At 43.6% G+C, this 12197-nt stretch overlaps 1 protein-coding gene across 2 annotated transcripts in view; it reads left to right on the forward strand.

Annotated features, from left to right (window-relative positions):
- The window catches only part of STX3 (syntaxin 3), a 52701-nt gene that overhangs the window by 25665 nt on the left and 14839 nt on the right, over nt 1–12197 (forward strand). For both annotated transcript variants that reach the window (XM_049892087.1, XM_049892086.1), the window contains exons 3-4: nt 9990–10089; nt 11659–11733. In XM_049892087.1, coding sequence (XP_049748044.1) covers nt 9990–10089; nt 11659–11733 — 175 coding nt within the window. The remainder of the gene's footprint in view (nt 1–9989; nt 10090–11658; nt 11734–12197) is intronic.

The raw sequence follows: 12197 nt of genomic DNA on the forward strand, positions 1-12197 counted from the left end.
CCTGCCTAAGTCTCAATGGGTTCGTCTGTGAATGGGGAGAAAAATATTCACTGCCCAGATATATTGGGGATTTCTTTAGGAGATAGCCCTCACAAGGTGCTTAGCCTGAGGTAAGGAAAATGTTACTTTCCTTCTTATCTGAGAGCACAGAGAGGATGAAAGTTGGGGGGCAGGGGAGAGGCAAGTAGGAGTACATGGAAAGAGAGTGTGTAGGCTCTGGCACCCCACAAACCTGGGTCTAAATCTCAGCCCTGCCCCCTCACCAGCGATGAAACTTGGAAATGTTGTTCAATTACTCTAAACTCCAGTTTCCTCAAAAATAGCAATAGTGATATGACTATGGAATCCATGGGTAGCGTAAGTGGTTAAGTGCTTGGCTGCTAACAGAAGGGCTGGTGGTTTTAAGTCCACCCAGAGGCACCTCGGAAGAAAGGCCTGATGCTCTTCTTCTGAAAGATCAGCCATTGAAAACCCAGCAAAGCGCAGTTCTACTCTGAAACGCGTGGGGCAACTGGCCGTTATTGTGAATGTCAGATAAGAAAGCACAGGGCACCGCTAGCACACTGCTTGGTATAAAGTAAATTCAACTTCAGTATATTTTAGTTTTTATCTCCATTGTGTCCCCCAATGTTTTCGTGACTAAATGGACTACAAAGTTCATTTTATAGAACGTGGTCTGGAAAGATCCTTGAAAATGAGGTAAAGTACATGCTGCCTAGTGGGCATTTGATGAAACGAGGGCGTTTCCTTCTCCATGTGACTGGCAAACACGTCCAGGGCACCCTGCAGGCTGTATCAATACAGATCTCTTGGGGAGGCACTCTTGTGGTAAAACTGTTTGGCCCACTTCCAGCAGGTCACCCTAGGTTATTTGCAGAGGACTGAGAGTGTGAATCATAGCTCGAGAGGCGTTTGCATGTGACCCTTGCTCTGCCAGGTGCAGACAGGGAGTCACAGGACCAGGGTATTTTCAAAAGGTGCTTTGCACTGTAATATTCAAGTGGCTTCTTGAGCTTCTTGGCTGCTGGAGAGAGAAGACTTGGGCCCCTGGGATTTCAGGTCACCTTGGCTGATTAAGCCAGAATCCTGTAAATGATAAACCCCAGGTTTTTGTATTATTTGCTGTTGTCTACGTTTTTCTTGTTCTGTTTGCTCAGTTGGCAGAGGGATCAGAGTTTCAGAAGAAACAGGCCTGCCTTAGGAAGCAGAAACATCAGGGCTTTATTGTTTAGTATTCATTCATTCATCTGTCCCTCTGTTCATCCAAATGCTTGAGTCTTTACTGTCTTCCAGACAGGTTATTAGGTACTGGGCATGCAATGGTCTATGTTGACAGGGTCCTTGGCCTCTGGTGTCTCCATATTTCACACCAGTGAGGGTGATAGAAAATTTTAAAAAGTTCCCTGATAATAGAAATGTATACAAGGTGGTATGGGGACACTGAGGAGGAAGCATTAAATTCGGCCTGGAGGAGGGGAGAAAGTAAGGGAAGGCTTCGGTGGTTCTTACCAGACATACACATCAGAATCACCTGGGGGCTTTTTGCACATGCCTGATTCAGAGGGACTGGAGTGGCTCAGGCTTCTTCATTTTAGGAAGCTTTTTTAGATGATTCTGTTGCCTACCACAGTCGTGAACGCCATTGCAAAGTGAGGGTTTTCAGTAAGAAAGTGATCGGATCAAAGTATGTTTTAGAGTAGTCACTATGGTGGCAGTTTGCGGAGGTGGGGAGTGGGCAAGACGAGAAATAGAGCAGAGAGTTGATCCATGCACCAGCCCATGGTAAAAAGATGAGAGCTCTGGCCTGCCTCTGTAACCCTGTGCAGTAGCATGGCATATCATTTAGGGGTGCTTTAGGCCAACTGGAAACCCTGGTGGCATAGTGGTTAAGCGCTATGGCTGCTAACCAAAGGGTTGACAGTTTGAATCTGCGAGGCGCTCCCTTGGAAACTCTATGGGGCAGTTCTACTCTGTCCTATAGGGTCACTATGAGTCAGAATCGACTTGATGGTACTGGGTTTGGTTTTGGTTAGGCCAGCTGTGGCTTGAGCAGTAAAGATATGTAAATTATTTCACATAAGAAGTGTATAGAGTTAGAGATAGTACAGTGACTCAGAGGTGTAAGGGTTCTAGGTCAGCGTCTCTGTGAATTCTCTTAGGATTGAGAGACAGAGTCTCTTTCGATTATCTGTTGCTATGTAACAAATCACCCCAATAGTCAGTGGTGTAAAAAAACAAGCATTTCATTATGCTGACAGATTGCATGATCAGGAATTCAGACAGGGCACAGTGGGATTGGGTTATCTCTGCTGTGCAATTTCTGGGACCTCCAACTGGGAAGACTTGAACAGCTGAAGTCTAGGATCCGACGGAGAATTCTTTACTCACATGTGTAGTGCCTGGGCTGAGGTCACTCCAAGGGAAGCTCAGTAGAGAGTTCCACTTGGAGTGTCTACACTGGCCTTTATGTGGCTTGAGCTTCTAACAGCATGGCAGACTTCAGGTAGTTGGACTTGGTACATGGAGACTCAGGGTCCCAAGAGCCAATGTTTCTGCTACGGAAGTCATATAGCACATCACTTCTACTGTGTAGTCATAAGCCCTCCGGAACCAAGAAAGCAGTACATAGACCCCACCTTCAATGGGATGAGTGTTCCAGGATTTGTGGCAATGTTTTAAACCACCCAGAATCAAGCTCCAGGTATGACCTCACAGCAGCATCTCAAACAGTAAGAAAGGGGGCAGGCAGAAAAACCCAAAAATCTTTTTATCAGGGAGGAAGATTACCCAAATCCTCCAAGCTGACTTCCCCTTGTGGCCCACTGGCCAGCACAAGGTCACATGTCATGGGCATGCTTAGCTGGAAGAGAGACCAGGAAAGTAAGGATTTAGCAAAGGGACTGTAGAACCAATCATGTTTCATCCTCTGGGGCTGGGAACATTGCTGCCCAAACAAAATCAGAGTTTCATTAACAAGAAAGAAAGGGCAGGGGCAGGGGGAATGGATGTTGGGTGGGTCAAAGTGTTTGTCACTGAAGGCAGTGTGAGATGCTGCCTTAGTTATCCGGTGTTGTTGTAACAGAAATACCATAAGTGGATGGCTTTAACAAACAAATTTATTTTCAGAGTTCAGGAGGTCAGAAGTCTGAATTCAGGGCGCCAGCTCCAGGGGAACCCTTTCTCTCTCTGTTGGCTCTGAGAGAAGGTCCTTGTTATCAATCTTTCCCTGGTCTAGGAGCTTCTCAGCACAGGGACCCCAGATCCAAAGGATGCAGTCTGTTCCTGTCTCTTCTTGCTTGGTGGTACTGAGGTCCCTTTCCTCCCTGCTTGCTTCTCTCTCATATCTCAAAAGAAATTGACCCAAGATACAACCTAGTCCTGTAGATTGTATCCAGCCTCATTAATATAACTGCATCTAATCCTGCCTCTTTAACATCACAGAGGTTAGGATTTACAACACATAGGATAATTACATCAGATCACAAAATGGAGGACAACCACACAATACTGGGAATCATGGCCCAGCCAAGTTGACACACATTTTTGGGGGACACAGTTCAATCCATAATGGATGCAAATGGCTTCTGTGATTAAACAATCTTGAGAAATGCTTCATAATGTTTTCTCGAGATTTAAAGAGCTCATTAACTTAAACTTTGGGTTTAAGAAGTCCTGTAATAAAGAAACCGGCTTAACTTGATTATGCTAGCATTTTTTTCACAGAACCCTTTCTCTCTCTCTTTTTTTTTTTATTGTAAATATATATGTAAGGAGCTCTGGTGGCACAGTGGTTAAAGTGCTTGGCTGCCATCCAAAAGGTTGGTAGTTCAGACCCACCAGCTGCTCTGCAAGGGAAAGATGTGGCAGTCTGCTTCTGTAAAGATTACAGCCTTGGAAACCCTCTGGCTATAGAGGTGCTATCAGTCAGAATTCACTTGATGGCAATGGGTTAAATGTATATGTAACAAAACATTTGCATTTCAACAATCTTCTCATGTACCGTTCAGTGACATTAATTATGTTCATCATATTGTTCAACCATCACCCTTACCTATTCTCGAATTATACCATCTCACAGAACCCTTTTCAACATGTAACGCGACATGTAACTTATATTAACAAGGATGAATGCTGTATGGATAATGCTGTTATAAAGTTTTCTTTTTTGGGTATACTTAAAAAAAAAAATCCATGTAACCATTTTGTAGTTGTGTGTGGAGCATGCTTGTCTTCTGAAACTACTTGTATTCATTCATTCAGCAAATTTCTGCTGAGTGACGACCAAGTGCTTGGCACAATGATGGGTATCGAGTAGCCTATGAGGAACAAGACACAGCCCCAGCCCGTAAAGAGCTCTGAGGTGGGAATGGGAGAGGTGAGAGTGGACAGAATGTGGGAAAAGTGCTGTGGACCCCTGGAGGGTGGAACAACTACCTGGCCAGAAGGTCTAGGGAGGTGAGCAGTCTTGAAGGCATAGGGATTCAGTGGGTAGGCTTGATTTTTGATAAGAACATCAAAGTGAATGTAACTTGGAAATCTAGGCATTAAATCAAATCTAGCAGATTAAAAAAACCCCAGTGCCGTCAGATACTTCTAAATTCTTTCTTTAAGTAGAATGTTTGTATAACAGGAACCTATCAGCCCAGTTGGTAGATGCTACGTTTCTGCGCTTTTTTTCAGTTGGGCAGACAGGAAATCCCTGTCAGTCATTTGCTCATTTGCTTTCAGGTCCATTCCTTGTCCTTCCTGTGCTCTGGATTGCAGGGAACAACATTTCTCAGGTAGCCTTGCCAACAGGCTTTAGGTGTGTTTGATCAAGGGGAGGCACTGGCAGAAGACTCGAGGAGGGAAGAAGCCACAGTTCTCCCCAGGCATGTCTCCTCCATGGCCTTGGCTTCCACTTGATAGTCCCTGGCTCTATGGCCCCGGTTCTGCTGGTCAACTTACCCTTGACTCTAGTTCCAATCAATAGGGCTTTGACTTCAGGCTTCAGTGGCTCTACCTTCTTTCTTTGTCCCTCCTGCCTGCTATTGGTAATTTCCAGAGTACCTGACCATCCTCTGTTTGACTTCTCAGTCCTTCCATCACTGTGTGAACGATTTCCTCAATTAAATTACTTTGGTTAAAATAACTGGATTGTACTTTGGCTAAAATAACTGAATTGGTTTCTGTTTTCCTGACTAAATTTTGAGTGATGCAAAGCCCAGACTCACTTAACTGATTTGGTATTATTGTCTAAGAGCATTTGTTTTCACTGATCGGTATAACTGACATTCTTTATTTCTTATTCATAAAAGGAAAGTTGGAACAGTCTTTCTAGTCTTGATGAAACTTCTTAGGGACTTGATTTCTGTTGCTTGGTTCATTGAGGTGATTCCTGTCTCCATTCTCATTAACGTTTGTTTTCTAAAGCAAAGAACGGAACAAATTAAGGAAGACTATTTTGGATTATACTATTTTTTGGGGGGGAAGGGGAGAGAAGTAAAGGTGTATGAATTGTGAAATTCATTTATTTGACCCTGATAACCCCATTACTCTTGTCACCTTAAAGGGGTGGCATGTAATGGTTTTTAATAAGTAAAGAAGCACTATTTGATGCCTAACTAGGGATACAGGGCAGATGGGAGTTTAGGGGAGGCAGAGACTAATTCATGGGTCGAATGGACAAAGCTTTTTGCCTAGCCCTCCACCCTACTCCGTGGAAATCTGCCAGTTCTCCAAAGTAGTACTTTCTCTGCTTTCCATTGTCTAATGAGATTCTACTGGCTAATTAGGTCCAGAGGGAAGAGGCCATGCCTTGAAAATAACTCCTTCATTTTAAGTAGGTGATAGTGATTAGTATAATATAGTAATTATAATTGGTTCCATGAGGTGGACACCGAGTGTGAAGAATGGTTGACTTTCTGTCCTTGATTTCCTTGGGTGGCCACTCATGACACCACAGAGAGTTTTGTTAATATTAGAATTGCTTTGAGGATTAAATGAGACATGCTTGTAAAGGCACAGCCCAGTACCTGGCATAAAATGCATGTACAGTAATTGTTGATTGTTTTTGTATTTATAATTACCATTGTCTGACCTTTATTGAGCATGTACTTTGTGTTAAGCACCCGACATGCATTATTTCATTTAATCCTCATAAAAACTCTGTGAAGTAGGAATTATGATAATCCCCATATTGCAGATGAGAGAACTCAAGCTCAGAGTGGGTAGGTGGCTTGTTCATAAAGCGACTAAGTGGTGGGGCCGAAGTTTGAACCCAGTCTTTTTGACTCTAAGCTTGTTTGCTTAAACCCTGTACTCTCTGGATTCTCACATTACTGACAAATTATTAAAAAATATGTTAAAGATAATGTACCATAAGGAGGCATTGGGGGTGTATTAGCATGGTGATTAAAAAAAATCTTTTAGATTGGGTCACTCATTGTGTAAAGAGCTCTTGAGGGCGAAGCATGGTTAGAGAACAAAGAAATAAAGTACATTATGTCAGTGAAGGGTGACTGAAACAATCACGAAAAATAGTGAGCTGGGCATGTACATTACGCTGATGCAGGCTGAATACACAGAGACTTGGGAGAGAAGATAGGGGAGCCTGGTATATGTGGTTCTTGCCCCTTTGCCTCGTTCTGGCGATAGGGTGTGGCATCTAGCAGATGCCTGGATTCCAGCCTTGGCTTTACCTGTTTCTGCAGTGTGGCCTTGGGTAAGGGCCTCTACCTCTTTGAGCCTCAGTCTTCTCGTGTATAAAAAGGAGATAGTGGTGGTGACCTCACAGAAATACTGTGAAGGGCCTAGTACCGTATCTGATTCAAGTGTATGTTCAGCCGGTTTTAATTCTGCCATATATATTGTGCAGAGTAATGTTAGTATTCTTAAAACCGCAAACCCTAGACAAACACACAAATAGCTGTTGAGCTTTCCCATTCAGCGTGTATAGATTTCCCACTAGGTTCCCCTCACCCCATGATTCTTTGGTTAGCTGGCGGATGTGCAAAAGGAAATAGCATGTACCCGCCACCATGAAATACCCAGAAGTCACCTTTGGAGAAGACCAGTACTTCCAAGAACAAAGAAAGACCCAGTTCAAAGAAGAAAGCTCTGTGATTGGCCAGTTGCCCATCCTGAAGTCCTCATGATGAAATGGGCTCAGTGATTATTTACTGAACCGATTAAGCTGCTGTGAAATCAAAGTTCCTAAATCACCCTCAGACGAGGTTGATGAGGACAGAGGAGAGAGAGGAGCTATAATGGGCGGACAAGGGTGGGAGTAGGGTCCACACATTCCCTGGGCTTAAGTAATTCTGCAGGCCAGTTGAAGATGGAGCACGTGGGGTCCAATTCTCCCTGGAGCTGGATAAACCATCTACTATTTTTATCTAGTCTCCAAATGCCTGGAGTGACTCTGCATGAGGCCCAGCAATCTTATCCTAGCGTCTTCCTTTCTGCTGTCTTTCTATCATTGACCAAACTTCAGGTCAGGGTGCTCTTCAATTTATGAAATAATATTCCAGAAGAGATTTTCCAGGCATCCAATCCATCAAAAAAGCAAAAATCTAAGGCCTTATAGCTTGTTAAAATATGTTAAACTCATTTAAAAATGGTTGGTGCATATTTTTTCCTTTTTTTAAAAAATTTATTGTGCTTTAAGTCAAAGTTTACAAATCAAGTCAGTCTCTCATACAAAAACTTAAACACACCTTGCTATGTTCTCTTGGCTGCTCTCCCCCTAATAAGACAACACAGTTATCCTCTCCACCCTGTATTTTCCATGTCCATTCCACCAAGTCCTGTCCTCCTCTGTCTTCTCATCTCACCTTTAGACAGGAGTTGCCCACATAGTCTCATGTATCTACTTGAGCCAAGAAGCTTCCTCCTCACAGTTGGTGCATTTTATCCTCCTTAATCTTGTAAAACAGTGTAATTGCTTTGGCAAGACTTTCCTGTGAAGGAAATGGAAACATGGTGTGGTGCAATGACGTTTGATGAGTTGTAAGAGTAGCTAGTGTTCGATGTGAGCAATAAAGAGGAAGGGAAGGGTAAGGTGGCAATTTCTGGGTTACCTAAGGGCCAGTTTCTGAGGTGGTAACCTCAAGAGAAAAGCAGTGTTCACAAGTGGTAACACAGGCCCTTTGTATACTTGGATAAGTTTGGGATACTGCTAAAAGCGGAGCAGGGTGGAGAAGTGAAAAAATTAAGTGTTAGATCTAAGAGAGAAAGCATTCCAGTTGGAGTCTTAAGAGGCTGTTTGGGTGTTGCTTCTGTCACCAGCTGTGTGACCTATGACCTCTCTAACCTTTAGTTTCCTCATCTGAATAATGCTGCTAATACATCCCGCGATTTCTGTGAGGAATAAATAACATTTGTGAAAGGTGTTTTGCAGACTGATAAAATGCTTCACAAATGTTTGGGTATATACGCGAATGTGTATTTATACTCTGATGATATTAATACATTAATATTTTATTCTACATCTTTAAGCAAGTGATTGTATTCTCAAACTGTGGTACATCAAAATCAATATACTTGTAGACGGGGAAATTTCCTGTTCCAGTGGCAGAAACACTGACTTGAGTGTTAGAAGAACTCGTTTCATTTCAACTACTTTCTGTGCAATTTGGAGAGCTACGATCAGGTTTTTTAATACAGGTGAGCCATTCCCTGGAAGAAAAAAGGGATGCTGGAAGCTGGGTCTATAATGAGTACTATTTTTGTTGCATCTCAGATGTTAAGATCCTACTCTATGGTATTTACGGATAGTGGTTCAGCAGTAGAATTCTCAGCTTCCAATGTGGGAGGTACAGGTTTGACTCCTGGCCAATGCACCTCGTGTACAGCCACCACCCATCTGTCAGTAGAAGCTTGTGTGTTGCTATAATGATGAACAGATTTCAGGAGAGCTACCAGACTAAACAGACCAAGAAGAAAGGCCTGGCGATCTGCTTCTGAAAAATCAGCCAGTGAAGATTCTATAGATCACAGCCAATCTTGGGGATAGCGCAGAAGCAGGAAGCGTCTTGTTCTATCGTGCATGGGGTTGCCGTGAGGTGGGCCACAACTTGACAGCAGCTAACAGCAACAACAACAACAACATACTGTCTTGTACTAGATTTCTAATTGTCAGTCGTTCCAGTGTTGACGGGTCCCTCATTCTGAATGTGCGGCAGATAGACGTCATGGGTGGTGAGTCACAGGTGGTGAGGTCTCTCATATGTGGGCAGCTACTACATCTTTGCTCCCACCTCTGCAAGAGCCATGGTGCCAAGAGCTGCTGGTGCCTTTGAAGAGGGAGCTGAGCTTTCTTTTTGTACTTAGTCCTCATTTAGTAGTGTCTTCTGATGGCACCCATCTGGGAATGATATACCCTTATATAATCAGGAATCTTTGGGATGTGAAGAGACTGGCCTGGGCTTCTGGTTGCTGATTTTCTGATGGAATTGGTAGTAAGACGCCTTTTACCAGAACATTTGCCCAAGAGAACCTCTCTGGAGGTGGGGTCATTGCTCAGTCTCTCTCTCTATTTCTGTTTTTGTCTTTCTCTTCCTTGCATTTTCATCTCTGTTTTTCACTTTCTAGGTTTGCTCTCTCTTTTCACTTTCTTTCCTTCCTTTTTTCCTCTCTTCCACCCTCACTGTCTTCTGTTCTCACTATGAGCAGTTAAAATGTCTGTTTGATAAAGTGAGCTGATGATTCTTCCTGGATTTTCATGGCTTTTCTGGACTCTGGCCTGAATGCTCCCATTTAAGGTTGCCATATTTATCCCTCTCAGGGAGCAACGTATATGGGTTTTTGGTGACTGCCCTGCTGAGATGAGTTTATGTAAGTATGAAAAGGGTACCCTCTTGGGAGTTGAAAACTTTTTAGTCATCATACTCTACTGTAAACCCAGAAGCTGGGTGGCCTTCCGTGGGGAGCTCTCTTAAGCTTTTATCTCCGTTTGTGGACATATCCTTCCTCTTTGATGACATAGGTTATTCTCTTCCTGACTGTAGATTGAGGATACTCGGCTCAACATTGACAAGATCTCAGAGCATGTGGAGGAGGCGAAGAAACTCTACAGCATCATTCTCTCTGCACCCATTCCAGAGCCAAGTGAGTGTTTAGTCAGAGCGAGCCACCCAACAATGGCTTTGCGTTGGGGCTGAGGCAGTCTTGTTTCCTCCCCTCTGTGAGCAGCAGGCGAGTGTACATGTTATATTACGCTAATGTACACGTCATGTCATCTCCTATCTCCTTTACTCTATCTGAGCTCACACTGCCCAGCCCCAAGTCAGCTCTTCTCTTCATGGTCTCATTCAAACCATTTAGACAAATTTTCCTCTACATCCCAGCTAGTGTCTGTCATGACTAGCAGTGATTCTTACTGCTTCTCACATACGCCATGATGTCTTGCCTCTGTACCTTTGCTTATCTGTTTCTCCTGCCTAAAATATTTTCCAGCCCTCTTTCCAAATCCCAACCATCCTTCAAGACCCAGGCCAAGTCCCATTTTTCCCATGGTGCTCCAGAATGGTTCAAGTACAGCAATCCCTTCCATCCCTAAACTCCTGTTATCCCCACTGAGGCAAAAAAAAATTATTTTCCCCCTAATTGTTCCACACTCTTAGAGTTTAACGCTAATTTTAGGTTCCTTTATGACAGATTTCAATCCTGATCTTGTTATTTGATTTCTTAAATTCTTCAATGACTCCATTATCTAAAGATTAAAGTTGAAACATTAGCGTAGCATTTGAGAATTGTCTTGATCACATTCTTGCCGTTCTCTCCATCCTTTTCTCCTGCCATTCTCCCCCATTTTACCTCTGCTTAAACCAAACAAAAACTCCAGTTGTTCTCCAAATGCTTCTTACTCCCTCCTGTCTTTTACATGTTGTTCCTTCTCTCTGGGACTCCTTCTCTGTGTCTCCTTCTCTACCTGGCTAACTCTTAGTCATTCTCTGAGACTCAATCCTACTGTCTTGTTTCTAGAAACCTTTCCAGATCCCTCCAGGCTGTGCTAGGAGGTCCTTTAAAACCACCTGTGTGCACCTTGACCAGAACCCATACCTTACTCCATACTGTATGTTAGAATTGCTGATTTATGTCTCTTAACCCTCACTAGGCCCTGAACAACTTGAAGGCAGCTTCTGTGTCTTCTCACTAATCCCTTGGTTTCTAGCTCAATGTAGTAGTTGGTCCCCAAGGGAGGGTTTTGGAAAGAATGGCCACAGCTAATACTTATTTTGCCTCATAAGTCCTAGGACACCACTGGGCTTAGCTTGATGAGTCTTGATGAGAATCTCTTTTCCCCAGAAGTTCCACCGAACCCTTCCCTCCCTTCTGAGCTAAAGGCCTCATGATAGACCAGATTATTTCCTCTAAATGCAAGGTCCTCAAACTTTTGTGTGCTGGAGAATTACTCGGCAGGGCTTGTTAAAAAGGTAGCTTCTAGGGCTCCAGCCTTGGATGTTTTTATTCTCTAGGTTGGAGGTGGGGGACCTGGAAAATGCCTTTGCAAAATAAACTCCATGTGTGATTCTGATGACTGATGTCTGGGGAGCACAGCTAAGAAACACTGCTCTCGGGTATGGGTGCCAGAGAAAGTTCCTCTTGATTGCTGTAGTACACATAGCATTTAGTCCTCCCTTTTCTAATGGCTTCTACCTGCCTTTGTTTACCCAGAAACCAAGGATGACCTAGAGCAGCTCACAACTGAGATCAAGAAAAGGGCCAACAACGTCCGGAACAAGCTGAAGAGTAAGAAGGGGACAAAGGGAACAACCCAGTCACCACCCCATCTTAAATCCCCAGGGTCTGGCTCCCCCAGACACTTCCCTTGATGGAAGTGACACCACTTCTGCCACCTGGGCTTGTGGTTGGGGCACTGCTCCTTGAATGACCTATCGTAGCCCCAGAAATCTGCCTTTCCTTGAACCTTGACTGTAGGTGAAAGAGTCTAGGATTGAGACTTTAAGAGATGAGAATTAAAATGTGTAGTTGTGTGATGTGGTCCATTAATGTTATCCCTTGACTTTTCTTTCGCCAGTCCCCAATTTCCCCAGCATTTTCATACATTTGAACAGTAATTTTAATAGATCTATAGAGGCAAAACATGTTATTCAGTCTGTAGACATTGCTTGGGGGACCAGGTGCATTCGCCTCCTAAGACCCTCTACTTTAAAGCATAGTTCAGTGAATCTACTGTCCTAGATCTAATTCTC

The sequence above is a fragment of the Elephas maximus genome, chromosome 7 (assembly GCF_024166365.1).
Source record: "Elephas maximus indicus isolate mEleMax1 chromosome 7, mEleMax1 primary haplotype, whole genome shotgun sequence".
Lineage (NCBI taxonomy): Eukaryota > Metazoa > Chordata > Mammalia > Proboscidea > Elephantidae > Elephas > Elephas maximus.